This window comes from Poromitra crassiceps (assembly GCF_964638095.1).
Source record: "Poromitra crassiceps genome assembly, chromosome: 4".
Taxonomy (NCBI): domain Eukaryota; kingdom Metazoa; phylum Chordata; class Actinopteri; order Beryciformes; family Melamphaidae; genus Poromitra; species Poromitra crassiceps.
Window position 1 is genome coordinate 61019149 of NC_139626.1, and position 24224 is coordinate 61043372.

Here is a 24224-nt window from a genome sequence, read left to right on the forward strand (position 1 = left end):
TTTTGCATTATTGCAATTGCAAAAATAATAATAAAATAGTAATATATTTTGTCAAATTGTATTTGACATTAGTAAATAAAAACGCATTTAGAGTGATAAGAGTAATAGAGGCTATTTAGCACCGATAGACTTAGGCTATATAGGTGTGCCTTGAGATTTTGTCATGCCATTTGGTGTGCCATGGGCACAAAAAGTTTGGAAACCACTGATGTAGGCTATCTCTATGTATCTCTTAATACAATATTTTTCTTTACACTCTTTACAAATTATATAGCCATGTACATTGCACTCTTCACAACAACCTGTGATATCAGTCAATGTTTGAGACAGGTCCTTTGCCTGTCTCATTGAAAACAGAATAGAAAAATATGAACTGCAGCACTCTGCACAGCACACTGTAGGCTATGTAAAATGGCTCAGACTGAAAAGTTATTAGTGTGTCTGTCCAGTAACACAGGCTACATTCAGTCCACATGCGTTTTTGGAGCTTCCAGCGTCTTTCTGCGATTCATTCTCTATGTAAGGACGCGCTACACGTCCTCCTCTTTTAACACATTGAGTGCCACAGCGCTTCAGTAAAATTGTCTGCAGCCTGTGCCAGATTCACTTCCATTCAGTTGAAAACAGCTATAGAATTTTTTCTATTATGGCTATATTGACGGGGCTGGACTTTAATGAAACATTGAACACTCCTGCTTCTTCCAAAGAAGAAATTTTGTTTCTAGACAGTTCCATTATGAAATGACAGCCTCTGAAAAAAGTGCACTTTCAAGGGTTTTCTGTCGTTTTTTTTTACTTTCCAAGATATAGTCACTTTTATGAATACCTTTTGCACTCTAATTTCGAGCACATTCACTGACTCTGGCTGGTGTTTTCTGATGTGGTGGCGTGATGTGGTTTCTGTGCAGCCTGCGTGCCCCCCCCCCCCCCCCTCTCCCCCCCTCCCCCTCTCCACCTCTGAGCTGCGGGCTCCTCCCACACGCACAGAGTTTGTTTTCTCGACTCCGTTTTTGCCCCGGACGGATCCCAGCGCGCATCAAGGAAATGATGCGCGCTGGCAAACGCGACTGAACGAAAAGGCTTGGCCGTTCGGCTTCGGATGCTGGCTTTCTGGCAGGAAATCGTGTGGAGATAGATAGAAGCATAAGAGCTCAGTTGTGAGCGCGGATGCAGCCGAGCCCACTCTCCGCTGCAGACAGAGCAATCTGTACGGCTCTGGCTGAAGCATGCATCGGTTTCCTCTTTGATCACGTCTTTCCCTGCTGTCTCATGCACAAAGTAAAGGATCTGAGGTGGGTGGCGCAGCTTCCGTGACGATGTTTAAGGTGGCGCCGTGTGATCCCTTGAAGGGATTCATGCTCACTGGCTAGGTACGACCTTAAACAGCAGAATTATGGAATAATATGAATTATGATTTTAGGACGTCCACAGACGTCCTTGGCACTCCTCGTTACTTTTTTTTAGGACGTGCACAGACGTCCTTGGCACTCAATGTGTTAATGAACGCACCTGGCGTTTAGCGCTGGTGGCGTCTGTTGTTTTTGGAGGAGCGCTGTGGGCGTATTAAAGCTGAAAAAAGTTGAACATTGAGGAAAAGCACCCCGATCGTTTTTTTCACTCTTCCTACCATTTCTCCTCCGGAGGGATTTTCAACCTCTGCTGCTGCCAGAATTGGCAATAATCTGGCTTTCATGTTGACAGTGAACAACATCAAACAGACAAAACTAGCTGGCTACCATCCGTGTGGTCGTTGTGTTCTGATCTGTACTGCACGCGACTACAGGGGAAAACAAACGGAGCACAAAAGAAACGCTCCGTGCGCTGTGTTTTGTGCACAATGGAAGCGCTCTCAACATGATTTTCATAGCGTTCTGACTGAAAAAAGCGCTTTGGGTGTGAACGCCGCCTGTTAGGGTAACCCAGGTTATTTATTTTGTTGTGACACATTACAGATGTCACGCTTTCCCGACGGCTCCTGAACGCGTCATGTGCAGGAGGCTGGAGAGAGGATGTAAATGCGAGTTTGTCTGTCTGCTCTCAACCTGCTCTCAACTCCGTGAATATCGCTTTAATCTTCATAACAGCGGCTCATTACCCGCTGTACACAACATGCACTAGTTCTGCACAAGCACCCGCGGGTCTCTCCTCCTTTCACCGACACTCTCACTAATCTCACCGCTGTTTACATGCTTTTCAGATCGGCTAACACTAGTTATAGCCTACTTAGCTCAGCTGTTAGCTACTTAGCTTAGCTCTCTGCCTCTCGGTAAGATGTTCATGTTCCTTACGCATAACATTCATGTATATTTGCTGGAAGGGGAGACGTCTCCCGCTACTGTTGATGTCCAGTGTGATGGCAGAGACACTGGGAAATGTGTGTTTGTTTATTTGTTGCGTCGCGTGTAACGTTAATTAGACGAGGAATCCCGCAACTTCATTTCAAAAGCACAACAATGACCAGTTAGTGATGGTACCGAACTTTGGGAACTTCCAATACCAAACTCTTTATACAGTACACAGTAAACAAATTTTGATATTTTTACAGAATCGATATTTCAAGGCCAATTGGCCAGGAAACCAGGATAGCCTCGATTTCTATTTTTCTGTGCGGACCATGATCTGCGGACCAGGATCTGCGGCCGTGAGCGACTCTGTCAAGCTGAACAAGATCAGATCAGGGCAGACAGGAAGTCCGAAACCGGACATTCGTCAAATAAAACAAATTTCAAAGTAAAAGCCCATCTTGATGAAAGTGTGCCAGGAGTCGTGTATGCAGCGATTGGGACACACATGGTCATATAGGCCAGTGCAAGCACCGGCCTAAAAACAATTATCAATTAACAAGTCCGAGTCCCAAGTCTCCAACTGCCAAGTCTGAGTCATCAGTTCTCAAGTCTAAGTCGAGTCAACACTGCTGTCCATACTATGCTTATGGTTTTATCAGTGTTAAGATGTTGACACAAACCTTTTGAGAGGGTTGCAACTGAATGTTCTTGTCTCCATGAATGAACCAAGTAATGAAATCTTCACCCTCCCTCATTGACCAGCATGCGCTGGGACGCGTAATCAGTGATGTTAACTGGGGTCGTGGGGTGTTTCAGGTCTGTCAACATCATCCACCCTCGCCCAGTAGACCCAGCCGAGGCCGATTACGACCCCGACCCGCGTTCCAGAAGCAGCCGCTCACGGATCACCCTTCCTACTCTGTCTGCAGCGTTGCCCGCGGAAGGGTTGATCACGCCCAATCCGCTGCAATAGAGTTTAGTGCTACACCGCAGTATTGCGAGACCTTCGGTGCATGGAGGTCTAAGGCCCTGTGGGGTGATTCCAGGCCGGGCACCTCCTTCGTCTCACCAGAACCTCCTGCGGAAAAAGGCAATCCTACCATGCCGTACCATGGGCAGGGAGGATGCCTCAAGGAGGCCTGTGCGCTGCACGTCATTCACCTGCGCCGAGCACCTCGCTCTAGCCTGAAGGACCCCAGGCCGCGCCGATGTTTATGCAGATTTTCAGGAGGCTGATCCGTAGCGTTTGTGGATTTCTCCCTCACGAGAGAGCCAGGCTGGGGTGCTAAAACCCATCCCGTAACCGGATGCCGTCTCTCCGACCGTCAACTGTCTCTCCAGCTTGTCACCAAACTATACTTGGTTGTCACCTAGTCTATTCCCAAGTGTCACTGGCCAGGGGGAGCCAGGGGTTTCGGTTCAAGTATACATACTACTGCATGCGCTGGCGCGTCATCAGTGATGTTAACTGGGGTCTCAGCAATAGTAATTTAATTCTAATAGTGGAAAGAAATAATGATTCATTAGTAAGTACTGTTGTGCCAGGACTCTTCAACGGGTTTCTCATCATCAAGACTTCAAGTTTACGCACGTTATTCTAACTCAATTATGCTGTTTCCATACAGCCACCCACAGCCGGGTTAGTTGAGTAACTGGGTTAAGAATGGAATGATAACCACATGCAGTGAAAGGGACGAGCAGTTAAACTGGGACTAAACTAAGACAATGAGATGCAGTGAAAGGGGCGAGCAGTTAAACTGGGACTAAACTAAGACAATGAGATGCAGTGAAAGGGGCGAGCAGTTAAACTGGGACTAAACTAAGACAATGAGATGCAGTGAAAGGGGCGAGCAGTTAAACTGGGACTAAACTAAGACAACGAGATGCAGTGAAAGGAGCGGGCAGTTAAACTGGGACTAAACTAAGACAACGAGATGCAGTGAAAGGAGCGAGCAGTTAAACTGGGACTAAACTAAGACAACGAGATGCAGTGAAAGGAGCGGGCAGTTAAACTGGGACTAAACTAAGACAACGAGATGCAGTGAAAGGGGCGAGCAGTTAAACTGGGACTAAACTAAGACAACGAGATGCAGTGAAAGGGGCGAGCAGTTAAACTGGGACTAAACTAAGACAACGAGATGCAGTGAAAGGGGCGAGCAGTTAAACTGGGACTTAACTAAGAGATGCAGTGAAAGGAGCGATCAGTTAAACTGGGACTAAACTAAGACAATGAGACACACTTCTCTAATGAAATCTTAAATCCCAAAGACACGGGTCTACAACTAAGCCGTGTTGTCATGTGACCGTGAATGAGTAAGATTCTTTCTCATCTTCTCCACACTCACGACACACACAGGGAGTAGGAGGTGTGACACTGACCCAGAGTCTCCCTCATGTTCTTGTAGAGGTTGATGGAGTCAGTGTCCTTCATGAACTCCCTCACCACCTCGCCCTGGTCGTTCTCCACCACCAGCACCTCCTCTGGCTTGGCCATGCGGCTCACCATCAGTAGACGCACCTACAGGAGGAAAGAGGAGGTGGAGGATGCATGGGAGCTTGACAGAACATCCGACTGCACCAACTGCGTCTAATTACAACCATATCTGTAGGACGATATTTCTAGAATACGGTTCGTTATCATGCGGATTGGTCGATCAACAGAAAATTAATTGATTATAAATGAAAAAAAAAGATTAATTGGAGTAGCTCAGGAGGTAGAGCTGTTGTCTGGGAATCTGAAGGTTCCCGGTTTGAGGCTGGCTCCTCCCGGCACTGCGTGTTGAAGTGTCCTTGAGCAAGACACTGAACCCCCTAACTGCTCCCGATGAGCTGGCTAGCGCCTTGCATGGCTGCCGCCGTCAAGAGTGTGTGTGATCTGAATGGGTGAAAGCGATGCCTTTAGACCAGTTATACTCAACTTGCGGCCCGCGGGTCGGGGCCCCCTGTGTGGCCCGCGATGGAATCGCAAATTAAAAAAATTACGCATTCTTTTTTTATTTTTTTTTGCAATTCCATCGCGCACTGTAAAAAATGTTAAATCGATGCGATGGAATTGCAATTATTTTTTCTTTTTTTTTACAGTGCACCTGAACGCAACATGCAAGATACCCGCTGAATAAGTGTCCAAATGTTCATGTCATTCTGACCAATACTCCACTTCTGTTACAGCATTTCAGTCTGGAATATGGAATATCTTTCAATAATCTATGATTTAGCTGCTAAATTTGTCAAATACCGCCGTCTGCTCGCTACCCAGGCACTTATGTATGTACTTAACCTAACTAACTTAACCTAACTTACTATCTGGTGTGCACAACATTGTCAGACTAAACTCCGGCTGACACCCCAAATCCGCTACCTACAATCCGCTACAGAAAGATTTATATTGATTGTTTATTAATTGGCCCCTGGCCTTCTATCATTTCACGAAAGTGGCCCCCGGGCAAAGCAAGTTGAGTATCCCTGCTTTACACTGAAAAGCTGTCAGTGTGTGTGTGATCTGTGTGAATGGCTGAAAAGTGTAAGTGCAGTCCATTTACAATTAATCTTTTTCAAGTAAAAACTAAAGATCATCTTGCAATGGGATCACTGGTAACTTGTGATCTAAATGTGTGATTATTTTTAGGACTAAAGATGAAACATCAACATGCTAGTTTGTTACAACATGTTTCTATCTTGTTAGTCTCTCCCCAGACTCACATATGACGTTGAATCGCTGCGCTCCGCATACTACATAAGTGAGTCTGTACCACTTCACAGCTAGCCTGGGTAAACCCAGCCCCCAGTGACCTGCTCTCAGGCTCACCCTGCTTACAGTCACAAGGTGACTGTAAGCAGTGTGACTGGGAACTGAGAGAGCAGGTCACGTGGGGGCTGGGTTTACCTAGGCTACTTCACAGCCACTGCTGGGGTTTGGTAGGCGCGTCTAGGGGGGTGAAATTGAATGAGTGACAGGTCGTAGCACCAATGAGAGAGTGGTTCGAAAAATGGGCTGCGCCTCCCGTGTTTGTCTGATCGCAAAGTCGTTACTGATTGGGCAGGACTGTATCCATCGCTGGCATATGACTGGCCAAGTGAACGGTTCCCTCCCATTACCAGCCGGCTGGGGGGGAAGCGTCTAGGGCTGTGGTGATTCACTTATCTCCCGATTCGATACTATCACGATTCTTGGGTGCCGATTCGATTTATATTGCGATTCTTAAGTATTGCGATTCTACGATTATTGCGATTCGATATTACGATTTATTGCGATTTTTGTTTATTTTTTTCTTTTATTTTTTCAGTTTGTTTGCTTTTTTACACTAGATTAGAACATGGGAAAAGTTGAATCATACACTAGAGACTGTATATTATATCATGAGTAGGGCTGGGCGATATAGTTAAAAACAGGGGCGGACTGGGATCATAATTCAGGCCGGGCATTAGATACCAAGCAGGCCAGGCCGATATGGGCCGACGCTCGTGAAATTTGGGCCGTTTGAAGCCAGATTTGGGCCGTTTGAAGTCCAATTTTACAATGAGATGCACCCACTTTAACCCTGAAGTGTAATTATTACTTCAGACTAACTAATAAAGTAATAAAACCACTAGTAAACCAGTAGGCGGCATCTGGCCTGTTGTTCAGTGAGTGGCCTGACTGCAAGCACCGATTATCGATTCTGGAATAAAAGATCGATTCAAAAAATCGTGACATTAAAAATCGCGATACTTAGGTGAATCGATTTTTCCCCCCACCCCTAGAAGCGTCCCAGACCCAGAGAGAGCTCTGCAGCATGCAGTAACGTAGTGTATCATACCCAGAGAGAGCTCTGCAGCATGCAGTAACGTAGTGTATCAGACCCAGAGAGAGATCTGCAGCATGCAGTAACGTAGTGTATCAGCGTAAGAACTCATGGGCCTGGCGTCGAGACTACTATCTTGTAAGCAACGGTCTTTTCAGTTTTCTATTCAAATATAGAATATTCTTTGACAGCCCTAGTGTGTGTGTGTGTGTGTGTGTGTGTGTGTGTGTGTGTATGGAGCCATCGCACAGGGGGACCGATGCCTCTACAGGCCCTGTCGGCAGGCACCAGCTTCACTCTGTGTGGAGTCACATCTGCAGCACACTGCTCAGTGCTGGAGCCATAGAAACTGCCACACACAAACGTGTGCGTGTGCGTGTGTGTGTGTGTGTGTGTGCGCGTGTGTGTGTGTGTGTGTGTGTATATATATATATATATATATATATATTAGGGCGTCAGCGTTAACGCGTTAATCGCGATGCGATTAAGGGCCGACCATAACGCGTTTTTTTTTTGTTTGTTTTTATCGCGTTAATCGCATGCCGCTATTTTGTCCCTTCGATGCACCCGTACTTGTAGTCAAGCCGTTCGCAGCTGTTTCCTGTCTCCTGCCTGTGAAGGCATGGAGAAGAAAGTCAGCAACACGCTTCTAAATGGCTCGTTTTACTTTAACAAACTCCCAAATGGCACAGTGGACAAGTCAACAGTAGTTTGCACCTTGTGTAAAACGGAATTAAAATATCACTGAAGTACATCGAGTTTGAGCTATCACCTAAAAGCTAATCATACCGGAAAACAGCTAGCGTCGCCGTAGCCTCAACGCGAGACTCATCACTCATTCTTCCTTCAGAGTCTCGGATGCGCGGGTCCTCTAGCCACTGGGAGGTCGGCTCCAATGGCTTCACGCGATATACACGTTATCAATCACAATACTCCAAAATCTTCCTTAGTTTCCAATACCGAGCCATTATTCACATGGAAGTGCCAAAGTTTTTAGCTCAGACACAGCCTTCTTCGGCTGTGTCATTTTGGGTTTCGACTGCTCCACAGCGCCGCCGCCAGAAGTATCGGTTCTGGAGTGTGTACTGCACTGTTTACAATTGTGCATTTATTTTCTGTTCAAGATATTTTTGTAGACATTGTTACCTCCCGTCTACATTGCACTTCTACTGAACTGAAGATAAATCTAAAATTCAAGATCACAAAGTACATTTATTTGCATTCATTTGATTCCCAGTCACGACACACTGGTAAAAATTATTAATATCGAATTAAAAATGCTTTGAAATGCAAAATAATGGCATTTTAAACATGCGATACAAAGATGCGATTAATCTTGCGATTAACTATAGTTAATCGCAGGATTAATCGCGATTAAGAACATTTATCATTTGACAGCCCTAATATATATATATATATATATATATATATATATATATATATACACAGACAGACAGATATACAGTAGATAGATAATTAGGGCTAGGCAGTGCTGATGTTGTGGTTGACCACCACAAAGTTGTCTATGTGCGTGAAAGCGTGTCTCAGGCAGGCGTACCTTGGAGAGCACTGGCAGGTAGAGGTGTCTGCGTGGAGGGACATCAGAGAGCAGTGGCGAGGTGGAGGTGGAGAAGGGACTCTCTCTGTAGAGCTCGGCTGCCAGGTGGTTCCAGTACTCCAGACAGATCTTGAAGATCTCCGTCTCCTCCACCTCCGACACCAGCAGCATGTAGTGGAGGGCCTGGACAGGAGGAGGTCAGGTTAGATTTCCCTACGAGAGTGCTAACAGCAGGGGGTTTTCAAAGTCTGAGACTGTGGGCCTCTCCCCCAGACAAAGCTTGGAAAAAAAAGTGCCTCTTGGATACGTGGATTATGCAGAAAAAATTGGATAGGGTCCTCAGCACAGTGTTTCTGCTGACAGGTGCTCAGGGGGAGTGGGCTGGACCAATTAAGACAGTGTTTCTGTTGACAGGTGCTCAGGGGGAGTGGGCTGGACCAATTAAGACAGAGGAAGTCCCACAGTAGGCTTGTCGCGGTATTCGGTGTTACCGGGGTTACCCGGTGGCGAGACATACACCGATTACATAACGTGCCCACCGGTAACACCTTTTGTTACCGGTAAGAATTGAAAGGAAAACTCCGCCGTTTCAGCGTGCGCCGGTGTAAATTACAAGCGCTCCCTCTGGGCTGCAGTGTGGCTCCGCTGTTCTGGTTAGACCAGCAACTAACGTTAGTTAACGCTATGCATCTTATGAACACAAATGATGCCCTCCTCATACACATGTAGGTAAGACCCTTAGCTAAGCCTGCATGTCTGTGACAAACTATAGCTGGCTAAACAGAGCTGTGCTGCAGTGTTGAGATTTTGTTTGTTTTGTAAAGGCAGAAGAAGAGCTGGAGTTATGCTGTAGCTAGTCTCATCATGGAGGGAGCGAATCGCAGCTGAAGCACATGGCTAATTAATATGGACGTTAACATCCATATTAATTAGCCATGTGCTTCAGCTGCGCTCCCCCTGTACTTTGCTAACTTAGCATCGATGCTAGCGGGACTTACCCGGCTATTGTCATTGCCTGCTTACTGCTGCTTGCTGGTAATGTTAATCCCATGTCAGAAAAAGTCTCCAGATTTGTCGCTAACGTTAGTCTCTTCTGAGAAAGATTGTCTCCGGGAGGGTCTGAAAAGTTGTCGTCAAGTTGGATGCAGCCAAGTATTGTGAGGCAGCCAGTGTTGTGACTGTGAGCGTCCAAGCTAACACAGCTGCAGAGAGGAGCTGACTGACTGAACCGTGAGGACAGCTGAGGATTATTATTAATTTTTTAATATTCTTTTAATATTTTACATTATATTATATATATTTAAACGATGTTACCGGTAACACCGGTGTTGTCACGTGTTTATTACCCGGTGTGAAAATGACCACACCGTGGCAACCCTATCCCACAGGATCAGAAATGGTGAACTTAAAGGGAGGCTTTGACCATTTCCAGCCCGCTTTGTATCGTTACAAGTAATGACCTTTACCTTGTTTTCATGTTTTCATGCTTTATTCCAGCACTTCTCTGTCCAGAATGACGCATTACGCGTACTGTACAAGTACTGACGTTATGTAGGAGTACTGTACAAGTACTGACGTTATGTAGGAGTACTGTACAAGTACTGACGTTATGTAGGAGTACTGTACAAGTACTGACGTTATGTAGGAGTACTGTACAAGTACTGACGTTATGTAGGAGTACTGTACAAGTACTGACGTTATGTAGGAGTACTGTACAAGTACTGACGTTATGTAGGAGTACTGTACAAGTACTGACGTTATGTAGGAGTACTGTACAAGTACTGACGTTATGTAGGAGTACTGTACAAGTACTGACGTTATGTAGGAGTACTGTACAAGTACTGACGTTATGTAGGAGTACTGTACAAGTACTGACGTTATGTAGGAGTACTGTACAAGTACTGACGTTATGTAGGAGTACTGTACAAGTACTGACGTTATGTAGGAGTACTCGAGTAACGTTTCAGCTGTCCGGGTACTACTACCCCCCCCCTCCCCTCCTCAAAAAAAGGCCAACTCCACTCAACCGCGACGCGCGGGGTACATGCGGACGGTGTTAAGCAAGCGCACCCTATGTACATTTCAGAGAGAGGTGGGGAGAGCTGTCGCCTCACAGCTAGAAGGTCCTGGGTTCGATTCCCACCTGGGACGCTGTGAGCGCTGAACAATTGACAATGCATATGTATATAGGATTGTCAAGTACAACACTGCCCATCTGCTTATATTAACCACATTAATGATACAAAGTGGGTTGATCATCGGTAAAGCCATCCTTTAAAGTGTAACTTACCCCCAAAACACTTTTCTTCAGCTTTTAACCAATATATATGACTTTGGGGGTGGTTATGTGAAGAATTCTGGTCAAAATTTCCACATTTGAGACCAAACTGTTACCATTGTACCATTTGTATCATTTTCAGCAGCATAAGTTCCCTCTATGGGTTCAAACCTGCTTTTTTGTGTGCCCTCAAATGAATGGGATATTTGGTACATCGTGACGTCACGGTGGGTTTAGCACGCGCCCCACTCATGTGAAAGATTTTTTTTTCCCCCATTGATTATTACTGTAGTTCACGCGGCGCGAGCCCTTTAAGACCAATGCATCCCTGGGTAATGCCTACTGTGGCTAATATTAGCCGCTAGTTAGTTATGTTATATGGCAGTAAAATGCCACTGAATGACCAAATTGATATAACTTTTAACCATTTCGAGTAACACTGTTTCCATACGGATCACCAGCGTTAGTTTGTTGTTTATAACGTGGCTATATTCATAACGTTTTCTATCTCGGATGCGTTATTTCGAATCCCACATAGGTTACGCCTCGTATCCCACATCGGTTACGCTAAAACCCACATAGGTTACGCCTCGAATCCCACATAGGATACGCTAAAACCACCACCGCAAAGCGTGTGGGTTTCAGGACGAAACAAGTCTCGAGCCACTAACGTTATCTTTAGAGCACAATATTCCTGGAATGCAAGTTTAACTAAACAGTTACATGTCCTCTGCATTCTACATAAAATTAAGATATTACGGGTTGTTTTATTTTGTATGTTACATACTTATTGGCCAAGATATGTTAGTTCATGGGGGAGGAATTCTACCAGCTAAGGAGGGGAGTGTAGGCGGCCATCTTGCCTGCAGGGTTTTCAGATCGAGTGGAGTGCCGTTTTGCAGGAAATCTGGGGGGGTTAGTCCCGCTTTAAGTATCTGTCTGTCCCTTAAGTCAGTGGTTCTCAAATGGGGGTCCGTGGCACTTTGCCAGGAGGTCCGCGAAAAGTTTTCAGGTAAATTTCTTTTCTTTTTTTTAATTAAAAAATAAAATGCTACATGTTACTTATTCCTTCTCCAACTACTTCCTACATGGTGCTAGTCTATCAAAATATCTTGGCTGTCATTGATTGTGTTGCATAGTGGTTTTCTGTACTGTTGACAAATTGTGATATTGTAAGTCGCTTTGGACAAAACAAAAGCGTCTGCTAAATGACCTAATGTAAATGTAATGTAATAAAAAAAATATATATATATTTTTTTTTGCAAAATCTTCATAGTTCAACGAAAATAGTTTATGCTTTAAATCTAAAATGGTTCATGGATTACATTCTAATAACAAACGTATCAAATTAAAAGTCAAGCACGTTACTGTGGAAACAATTAAGCTTAGCCCAAAATCACAAATCAGAATGAGGGGGTCCCCGGTATATTTTCTATCTTGTAAAGGGTCCTTGGCTGAAAAACATTTGAGAACCTCTGCCTTAAGTGGACAGACAGACAGACAGCCACAGGTGGCCCCTCCCACTCTGTCTAGTTGGGGCCCAGATGTATGTCATAGCAAAGATGTCATCAGGACAACAGACTGGGAAAAATAATGGGTCATTCACGGGGGCCATTTTGCATTTCTACAGAAAGAAATCCATTTGGCGGTGCAATGGACACAAATTGTTTAATTCAAGTGTGTAATGGTTATCATCCCGCTTCGCTCTCCTCTCCTCCGTCTCTCCTCTCCTCCTACCTCCATGAGGGTCTCTCTCAGGTTGGGCCTCTTCTCGACCAGCTGGCCGTGTTCTTTGAGGAAGGTGCAGAGGAACAGGCTGAGGTTCTGGATGAAGTTCTGCTCGTCGTCCTTGCCGTTGGCGTAGGCCAGCCGGATGTTGGTGTTCAACGGCAGCATCTGACCAGAGGGGAAGACAAATGAGACACACCTACTTCATAAGCTCACCTTTATTGTATTTGTGTTGCTTGTCATTCTGTATACCCGTCTTGCTGTATTTACACAAAGGGAGCGGGTTTCCTTCCTAAACGAGATCAGGCACCATTTGAAATATTACGTCCGATGCCGACTTGCAAAGTCGTTGATGGCACAAAATTCAAACAAATAATGTTCCTTCGGGCGTGTCGGTATGATAATAGTTTGGCCAACAAGACGACCCTCTATATCTTAGCCACGTCAGCCGATGACTTTAAAGTCAAGGCAAAGGATTTTGCAGCCCTGTCAGCTGAACTACAATCAAGATTTGAATGTGCCTTTGAAAAACAGATTCAGTGTTATTCACGAGCCGGTCAAATCATAAAGGGCATGACTTTACGGTTAACAAGACGGCGGCTTCAGCGCACTGTCAACCCAAGTTCAAGTTTAAAGTGTCCCATTCCGTGCAAAAGCTGTTTTTACTTGTAAATGCATATATACTGCTGTCATCCCTCGCTGAGTGGTCACAACCTCAGAACTGCCACAGTTGGATTTGTCCCTATCCAGCTTCCCCCTGCAGTCTCCTCCAAGCCACACCCCCAAACGCTCTATTTCCCAGACGGGGTATCGGGACGTCACAAACTTCCTCGGGCATACTGCGCGGGTCTCTCTCACACAAGCTACCTGCACCATTTTGTCTATAGCCACAAAATTAACACTTCTAGCTGGAGCGACGCCAACTGTACGTGATCCAGCAACTGCGGAGGTGCATTCGGTAAGTCTAGGCATTTTGAGATGTCCTCTTTAGCGTAGCAAGGTTAAGTTAGCGATAGCGTTAGTTGTAGACTCAACCTAGCGTGCTGGTCCACAGACGCTAATCTGATTGGCCGCTGGGAGCCTGGGGCGGGCTCTCCCTCAGCGGCCAATGGGAACTGTTAGTTCTGAATATATTATAGAAACAGGCCATTCTTGGGACGAGGAAGGGACAACTCCGTCACAACAAACGGGGTTGCTATATTTTCGACAAATTAATCCAGAATCATGTTTTATGGACCAGAGACACACGTTTTTAAGAGGTTACAGCTGCACGAATTGGGACCTTTAAGTTTAGTTGCCATGTGCATTCAAATTTCCCGTTAAAATGCATTGGAATTCTTGTACACAAGCCACACCTCCACATGGTACAGAAAAAAAGAAGTAGAAAAACAGAGAGCACACAACAAAACACTAAACGGGGTAAGACATGGATACATTCAGCATGTGGGCACAGTGCACGGTTGTAAATAAAACTAAAAGGCATAAAAAAAATAAGGATTAAAAAAAAAAAGGCATAATAAGAAGGGCATATAAATAAAGTTATTTGTGCGGTTCTCTAGGAACCACGCCAGGGTAGCGTGTCTGCACAGTGCAAGGTCAGAAAGATAAAAAGATAAAATAGTCAAATAATGACAGCGGCAGATCAGAGCAATAAGGTGCAGTTGTGCTATTCATTTAAGAACCTGACTGCCTCTGGGAAGAAACTGATTACAAGTCTGCTTGTAGGAACCCCTGTGCTTAACCTTCCTGTCTGGGGAGCGCTCCCAAACTGATTACAAGTCTGCTTGTAGGAACCCCTGTGCTTAACCTTCCTGTCTGGGGAGCGCTCCCAAACTGATTACAAGTCTGCTTGTAGGAACCCCTGTGCTTAACCTTCCTGTCTGGGGAGCGCTCCCAAACTGATTACAAGTCTGCTTGTAGGAACCCCTGTGCTTAACCTTCCTGTCTGGGGAGCGCTCCCAAACTGATTACAAGTCTGCTTGTAGGAACCCCTGTGCTTAACCTTCCTGTCTGGGGAGCGCTCCCAAACTGATTACAAGTCTGCTTGTAGGAACCCCTGTGCTTAACCTTCCTGTCTGGGGAGCGCTCCCAAACTGATTACAAGTCTGCTTGTAGGAACCCCTGTGCTTAACCTTCCTGTCTGGGGAGCGCTCCCAAACTGATTACAAGTCTGCTTGTAGGAACCCCTGTGCTTAACCTTCCTGTCTGGGGAGCGCTCCCATCGGAAGCGTCTGTCCGACGGTAGTCGGGTGATAAGATCATTTCCTGGGTCACTGGGGTCAGTGATTCTCAGCTTTCATTTCTTTACCTAGCATTTCCCCATCCTAAGATGATCAATCCAGGGTTTTTTCATACTTCTAAGATTATTCTACTGTTACACCAACTGTATTCTGGATGACAACTGTATTCAAACGAAATTAACACACAAAACTATTACACTGTAATTAACTTTGCTTTTAACTCATTGAGTGCCAGCCACTTTTGGAGAACGGATGCTCCCAGTGCCAGAGTTTTCAGAGCGTTTTCAGTGATTTCTCGAGGCCCACAGAATATTGTGTGATATTACTATGTAAACACCGAACACGCACAAGAACGAGCTGGCTCTATTGTATCATCAGCAAAAAAAAGTTTATTGATACCATTTTCCGTTCTTTAGTTATGAGCCGGAGAAGATAGGTTGTTTTCAGCGTTTTCAGGCTTTTCAAATTATTAGCTGAGATAATCCGCCTTTTGTGAAATGCAGCATTTCAAGCACATTCACTGAGTCTGAAGATAATATTTTCTGATGTAGTGACGTAGTTGTTGTGTGATGCCCTGCGTGCACCACCCCCCTCCCCCCCTCCCCCCGTAAACTCCTCCCCACACTGCACACAGCCTCACGCAACCATTATATTTTCGGAGTGCTGCGTTTGTGTGCTGCTGTCGGCTCTCAGCGCCACAGCAGGGAAGAGCCAACCCGGATTGCTGAATGGTTTGGCGTCAGGGGCTGCTTTCCTGGCTGCTAATCGGGTGGAGAAACTATACAGACAGACAGACAGACAGGGACAGAGGGGCTCAGTTGTGAGCGCGGATTGACTCCTGTTCGGAGCCAATGTCAGCTCCCGCGACAGAGCAAATGGCTCTGGGAGCATGCATCGGTTTGTCTTTGATCCACGGCTTTTAGGCTGTTTCTCGGACCTGTCTCTAATCTGGACTGCACCGAGCAAGCACTGTCGCCACCTAATGAGTCCGTAAAATAGGTTATACACCTCCAATAGCTACTATAGTTGTACAGGAGCTGCGGAAGGCTTTGATCGACGTCCCACCGTCAAAAAACGCATTGGACGTCGAAGGACGTCCGTGGCATTCTACGTCACTATTTAATTGGACGTCGAAGGACGTCCATGGCATTCAATGAGTTAAGGTCAAAACATCCAAAGCAAAAACCTACAAGTGTGTGTGTGTGTGTGTGCCTGTTTGAGCTGGCACATGGTGAGAGTGAACAGGTTGTGTGTGTGTGTGTGTGTGTGTGTGTGTGTGTGTGTGTGTGTGTGTGTGTGTGTGTGTGTGTGCGTGCGTGTACCTGTTTGAGCTGGCACATGGTGAGAGTGAACAGGTTGTGTGTGTGTGTGTGTGTGTGTGTGTGTGTGTGTGTGTGTGTGTGTGTGCGTGTGCGTGTGTACCTGTTTGAGCTGGCACATGGTGAGAGTGAACAGGTTGTGTGTATGTGTGTGTGTGTGTGTGTGTGTGTGTGCGTGTGTACCTGTTTGAGCTGGCACATGGTGAGAGTGAACAGGTTGTGTGTGTGTGTGTGTGTGTGTGTGTACCTGTTTGAGCTGGCACATGGTGAGAGTGAACAGGTTGTGTGTGTGTATGTGTGTGTGTGTGTGTGTGTGTGTGCGTGTGTACCTGTTTGAGCTGGCACATGGTGAGAGTGAACAGGTTGCGTGTGTGTGTGTGTGTGTGTGTGTGTGTGTGTGTGTGTGTGTGTGTGTGCGTGTGTACCTGTTTGAGCTGGCACATGGTGAGAGTGAACAGGTTGTGTGTGTGTGTGTGTGTGTGTGTGTGTGTGTGTGTGTGTGTGTGTGTGTGTGTGTACCTGTTTGAGCTGGCACATGGTGAGAGTGAACAGGTTGTGTGTGTGTGTGTGTGTGTGTGTGTGTGTGTGTGTGTGTGTGTGTGTGTGTGTGTGTGTGTGTGTGTGTGCCTGTTTGAGCTGGCACATGGTGAGAGTGAACAGGTTGTGTGTGTGTGTGTGTGTGCGTGTGCGTGCGTACCTGTTTGAGCTGGCACATGGTGAGAGTGAACAGGTTGTGTGTGTGTGTGTGTGTGTGTGTGTGTGTGCGTGTGTGCGTACCTGTTTGAGCTGGCACATGGTGAGAGTGAACAGGTTGACAAACTGCTCCTCGTACTGATTGACACTGACTCCGGCGATCTCTGTCAGACACTTGAGCGTCACGTTGCGAAACATGGGCACGTTCAAGAACTGAAACACACAAACACAACGAGGCGGCTCTGTGTGAGATTCCTGCCTGCGTTACGTGTCAACTTCCTCCATATCTTTGCAGTTTTAGGACTATTTGTGTTTTAGACGCACGACTCGTTGGTTGACATCACTGACTTAGAGCAGTGATACGCAGCCCGAGGCTCTGGAGCAGTGATACTCCATTTGCAGAGTGGCCCTCCGACCATTTTCCAATTCACTATGAAAACTGGTGTTAAATAAAGTTTGACTGAGCTTCAGCTAAATTGTCGAATATAGCCGTCTGCTCGCCGCCCAGGCACTTACAGTATACGTACTTAACTAACGTTAACATAACTAACTAAATATCCTGTGTGCACAGAATTGTGAGACTAAACTCCGGCTGACAATCCGCTACAGGAAAAATTATATTAATGTTTGTTGATTGACTGGCCTCACTGGTCCTTTTGCAAAAGTGGCCTCTGGGCAAAGCAAGTTGAGTATCCCTGCTCTAGAGCCACATACGGCTCATTTATGGGGAGTCGTGGCTCTTTTAAGTCCTACAGGGATGCAAACTCATGTATGGTGGTGCACCATCGCAACAGTTATTTCACAATTTCTCTATAAAACTCATCCATTGACAAGAACAGCGAAAGCAATTGACACGTCTGTGCTGAATGAGTGAATATTCAACACACAGCAGCATTATTCATCTATAAAGGAGAACTGTGGAAAACCAGGGGTCACCTGGTACAAAAACAATATGGTAGCTCATAGGGATGGGCATCGAATTTCGAATTTTCGAATAATCGTTATTATCAAGGTCGACTTTTATTATTGAAAGTCGAAATTCGAAGAAAATTTTTATTTATTTATTTATTTTATTTTATTTATTTTTTTGTGAGTGAAATGTTGCATTGTCTCCCCTGATTCTAAGTATAGTGGAATCGCTTGGTTTGAGCAAGTAAAACATTTTTTATAAGCATTTTAAGCAAGGTTTATGGAAAAATGAATGGCGGATGAAATCCCATGAAGAGGGAGAGGGGGTGACTTTGGCACCCCTTTGGCACTCAGACCTGAGCCTACTAAATATTTAATGAACCACTCATGATTGTCAAAACTGTTTTTTATTTTCGAAAATGTCAATGTCATGTAACATGTTCTTTACTTCAGTGGTGCAATGCTTGTTTGAGCTAAAAATCCACAGCAGAAGCTTTTTCTATTAATTAATAAAGCCTTAGACTTAGTGTAACGGCCAAATTGAACCTGGTTTGTATTTCTTGTGTGCTTATTTGAGTGTAATATTTGATGTGTCCAGGGGGCGTCGCTGTGCCGACTACCTGGGCTCAGGTGGTCTATAAATGTAGCTTCTGCCCTGGGATTGGTAGGTGTTTGACCCGGAAGGGCAAAGGGTTTTTGACCGCTTCGCAATGGCGCGACATTTGTTTGGTGTGCTCTGATTTTCTGTGTTTGGACAACAAAAATGGACCATATTCACGTTGGTGCACTGGAGTAATAAATCCACGTTTGCAACTGAAGGACTGCCTTGATCATTTTCCTACGCAACACACAACAATATCGTATGTATTTAACATCAACTATAGCGAGCGCGTCACCCAGGTCATCCGCGGTTTAGCACCTCAGTAGCTTACAGTACTAGACTGGGCTCCTTTAACACTTAGAATCAGGGGAGACAATGCAACATTTCACTGATACTGATATACTGATTAGTGGTGTCACGGTTTTCGGTACTTCGTCGGTACTACAGTGCTACGGTACTGACGGTACCTGTTTTTGCATGGTACCGAGGGTATCGATTTTTTTTTTTTTTTTTTTTTCAATAAACAATACTTGAGGGCTACATGCCACTGGTGTTGCACTGTCTGCACTCACTGCCATACAGAGTTGAAGTAAGCAGAAGCACATTGTTTTGTTTTAAAGTTGAAGTTGAATACATGCCATTTGTTCATTGGAAATGGTTGCATACTTTAATAAAGGAGAATATGTTGAAGAAATATCAGTCTGTTTTTTTTTACCGTGGAAATTGGTACCGAGTGCCGTGGAAATTCACTAGTACCGGTACCGACTACTGAATTATTGGTACCGTGACATCACTAATACTGATACTAGTAATACTTAGTTTGTTTGACATGTTTTAAAAAAAATAAAGAAATAGAAATCTGCAAAATTGTCCAAATAATTTTCTGCAGTTGTGCAAGTTCCTATGCGCAACTTCATAGAAACTTTTGATAAGTGTGTGTGTGTGTGTGTGTGTGTGTGTGAGAACGCTCCCCGGCCGTGTTGCTAAGGCAACCAGGTTTGAACACATGGTGAGCTGTCCACATTACTGTTCCTCTGGTTCTTACGCTCCTGCAAGCTGAACCAATGCAAGAGCGCCTTTGTCAGAGGGTGTGTGTGGTCAATAGGGCTGGGTTCAAAAAATCGATTCTCCGATTTTTAATCGATTTTCATTTTAATCCTCGATTATCGATTCATATGTCCAGAGATCAATTTTTTTTTTTTTTTTTAATAAACAGGCTAAAATATTATGCTGTGTGTGGTAGTTGAAACATAGTTTCAAGTTGACGTTTATTTATGTTTGTAGTTGAAACAAAAACATAAATACTGTAGGCTACATGAATGGAAATGTTTGATCATTAATATCTACTTTTAGAAATTATATAGGCTGAAATCAAATCACTGTGCATAATTGTGAAAGTGTCTTTATTGACAGATGAAAAGGCTGTTATTTACCCTTTGTCACCACCTGGTGAGTAAATATATGTGTAACTAAAACCATTAAAATTGACAACAGGTCTGCAACTTTTTTTCCCCATGTATCTACTTGGCTGGTTGGGAACCCCTATGTTACATAACTGGACAGTCATGTAATTCAGGGTACAGCTCAAAAAACACATTTTGGTATCACTAACCAAATCAATATTGAAATTGATCGAATCGGAATCGAATCGAATCGAAATTAATCGATTCGCAACCTTGTGAATCGGAATCGAATCGATTCTTGAAATTTGAACCAATACCCAGCTCTAGTGGTCAACGGCTGCTCCCCACAGGAAATGATCCTATATATACACCAAACATGTATGTTTTTGTCAAAGAACGAGAGGACACGGCTTTATTAAGCAGCAGAAGTCAGCAGAACCATTATTATTGCTGAAAGACTTTTCTCTTAAATACAAAGTGCTAAATCCATGTTAGCCGATTTACCTTGTAGACCAGAGTGCTGATGAGCTTGGTCTCGAAGATGTAACCCAGAGGGATCCAGTTCAGGAAGCGAAGGAGGGTCTCCAGCGTGGCGTGGACCAGTGGGGCATTCTGGGAGTTCTCCTAAAAAAAAAGAGCAAAAGGTACAGATGAGGTCAGATGGTGGTATTTGTTAAGGGATTAAAGGGAGCTTGTAGCTTGTAGCTTGGCGTGGTGTCATGTGGACTGAGCCTTACCATGACAAACTGGCACAGCTGGAATATTTGGGAGAACTCGTTGCACATGCTGGAAGACAGATGAGGAAGATGATCAGTGATTTTACGGTCTTGTAGCAGTTTAAGTTATAGTACACACTGTGGACAAAGATGTTACAGTCTAGTAGCAGTTTAAGTTATAGTACACACTGTGGACAAAGATGTCCCAATAACAGCATGTGCACAATCACAGCATCCTAAACTGAGCAAAGTCTTCAGATGTGGGATGAAAACACAGGAGGATGTGGGATGAAAAGGCAAAAATATCGGGCATTTATTTTCCTAAGAAATGAACAGTTCAACAAATGGCGATTCTCAAGGCTGATGCAATTAGAAAAGGATCTGAGATAACAGAATGATGACAGACTGAGTAATGGGAGCTAAGGGAGGAAACCATCTTCCACTACTGGTCACATGACCAGGGCCCGAAATTAACACCCGCCAAGCGCCAATGGCGACTAGATTTTACGTCTGGCGTGTGACGCTCAGGGGTCCCAAGATAGTTATCATGTCAAATTAAAACTGTGTTTTTGTGCACAGCCGGCTAACATGAGTGCTTTGTGAGACTGTCTCTAGTTTTCTGACTGTTTCATTCTGGCTCTCCCGTACAGGCAACACGTTCTCACTCCGACAACGTAGCATATTGACGCTTTGTCCCGTCCCTTATGCGCCACTTGTTACTAACATGGTACCCTTGAGCGACCCATGAAACGACTTAGGCTTTCCGACTAAACTCAATGCAAACCCATAGAAGTCATCTTTATGGCAACTGCGCCCCCATTAGCCTAACTGCTCGCCCATTAGTCAACTGCTGCCCCATTAGCGTCTGGGGGGAGGTTAGGTTTAGGCGTGGGGGGTGGGAGAGGTTAGGTTTAGGGTCTGGGGGAGGTTAGGTTTAGGCATGGGGGTGGGAGAGGTTAGGGTTAGGGTTAGGGTCTGGGGGAGGTTAGGTTTAGGCATGGGGGGTGGGAGAGGTTAGGTTTAGGGTTAGGGTCTGGGAGAGGTTAGTTCCTCCAGACCCTAATGGGGGAGCACTTGACTAACGGGGGAGCAGTTAGGCTAATGGGGGAGCAGTTGCCATAAGCGTCAAAGATTACTTCCATGGGTTTGCATTGAGTTTAGTCGGAAAGCCCAAGTCGTTTCATGTGTCGCTCAAGGGTACCATGTTAGTAACAAGCGACGCACAAGGGACGGGACAAAGCGTCAATATGCTACACGCTCAGAGTGAGAACGGGTTGGTACAGGCTACAGTACCAAACGTACAGGCGACAGTACCAAACGTACAGGCTACAGTACCAAACGTACAGGCTACAGTACCAAACGTACAGGCGACAGTACCAAACGTACAGGCTACAGTACCAAACGTACAGGCTACAGTACCAAACGTACAGGCTACAGTACCAAACGTACAGGCTACATTACCAAACGTACAGGCTACAGTACCAAACGTACAGGCCACATTACCAAACGTACAGGCTACAGTACCAAACGTACAGGCTACAGTACCAAACGTACAGGCTACAGTACCAAACGTACAGGCTACATTACCAAACGTACAGGCTACAGTACCAAACGTACAGGCTACATTACCAAACGTACAGGCTACAGTACCAAACGTACAGGCTACAGTACCAAACGTACAGTACCAAACGTACAGACTACAGTACCAAACGTACAGGCTACATTACCAAACGTACAGGCTACATTACCAAACGTACAGACTACAGTACCAAACGTACAGGCTACAGTACCAAACGTACAGGCTACAGTACCAAACGTACAGACTACAGTACCAAACGTACAGGCTACAGTACCAAACGTACAGGCTACAGTACCAAACGTACAGGCTACAGTACCAAACGTACAGGCTACAGTACCAAACGTACAGGCTACATTACCAAACGTACAGGCGACAGTACCAAACGTAAAGGCTACAGTACCAAACGTACAGACTACAGTACCAAACGTAAAGGCTACAGTACCAAACGTACAGGCTACAGTACCAAACGTACAGGCGACAGTACCAAACGTACAGACTACAGTACCAAACGTACAGGCTACAGTACCAAACGTACAGGCTACAGTACCAAACGTACAGACTACAGTACCAAACGTACAGGCTACAGTACCAAACGTACAGGCTACATTACCAAACGTACAGACTACAGTACCAAACGTACAGGCTACAGTACCAAACGTACAGACTACATTACCAAACGTACAGGCTACAGTACCAAACGTACAGGCTACAGTACCAAACGTACAGGCTACATTACCAAACGTACAGGCTACAGCTACATTACCAAACGTACAGGCTACAGTACCAAACGTACAGGCTACATTACCAAACGTACAGGCTACATTACCAAACGTGCAGGCTACATTACCAAACGTACAGGCTACAGTACCAAACGTACAGGCTACATTACCAAACGTACAGGCTACAGTACCAAACGTACAGGCTACATTACCAAACGTACAGGCGACAGTACCAAACGTACAGGCTACAGTACCAAACGTACAGGCTACATTACCAAACGTACAGGCTACATTACCAAACGTACAGGCTACAGTACCAAACGTACAGGCTACATTACCAAACGTACAGGCTACAGTACCAAACGTACAGACTACAGTACCAAACGTACAGGCTACATTACTAAACGTACAGGCTACAGTACCAAACGTACAGGCTACAGTACCAAACGTACAGGCTACAGTACCAAACGTACAGGCTACAGTACCAAACGTACAGGCTACAGTACCAAACGTACAGGCTACAGTACCAAACGTACAGGCTACATTACCAAACGTACAGGCTACATTACCAAACGTACAGACTACAGTACCAAACGTACAGGCTACAGTACCAAACGTACAGACTACAGTACCAAACGTACAGGCTACAGTACCAAACGTACAGGCTACAGTACCAAACGTACAGGCTACATTACCAAACGTACAGGCTACAGTACCAAACGTACAGGCTACAGTACCAAACGTACAGGCGACAGTACCAACCGTACAGGCTACAGTACCAAACGTACAGGCTACAGTACCAAACGTACAGGCTACAGTACCAAACGTACAGGCTACATTACCAAACGTACAGACTACAGTACCAAACGTACAGGCGACAGTACCAACCGTACAGGCTACAGTACCAAACGTACAGACTACAGTACCAAACGTACAGACTACAGTACCAAACGTACAGGCGACAGTACCAACCGTACAGGCTACAGTACCAAACGTACAGGCTACATTACCAAACGTACAGACTACAGCACCAAACGTACAGGCGACAGTACCAAACGTACAGGCTACAGTACCAAACGTACAGGCTACAGTACCAAACGTACAGGCCGTACAGGCTACAGTACCAAACGTACAGGCGACAGTACCAACCGTACAGGCTACAGTACCAAACGTACAGGCGACAGTACCAACCGTACAGGCTACAGTACCAAACGTACAGGCTACAGTACCAAACGTACAGGCGACAGTACCAAACGTACAGGCTACAGTACCAAACGTACAGGCTACATTACCAAACGTACAGACTACAGTACCAAACGTACATGCTACAGTACCAAACGTACAGGCTACAGTACTAGAGGTCGACCGATATTGCTTTTTCAATGGCCGATGCCGATCTTTAGAGAGCAGGGCGG

At 45.3% G+C, this 24224-nt stretch overlaps 1 protein-coding gene across 1 annotated transcript in view; it reads right to left on the reverse strand.

The window, feature by feature from the left end:
- The window catches only part of xpo1a (exportin 1 a), an 81737-nt gene that overhangs the window by 35024 nt on the left and 22489 nt on the right, over positions 1–24224 (reverse strand). The window contains exons 8-13 of the mRNA XM_083634841.1: positions 20533–20581; positions 20300–20419; positions 16967–17095; positions 12640–12798; positions 8625–8807; positions 4665–4803 (exon numbers count right to left, since the gene is read on the reverse strand). Coding sequence (XP_083490967.1) covers positions 4665–4803; positions 8625–8807; positions 12640–12798; positions 16967–17095; positions 20300–20419; positions 20533–20581 — 779 coding nt within the window. The remainder of the gene's footprint in view (positions 1–4664; positions 4804–8624; positions 8808–12639; positions 12799–16966; positions 17096–20299; positions 20420–20532; positions 20582–24224) is intronic.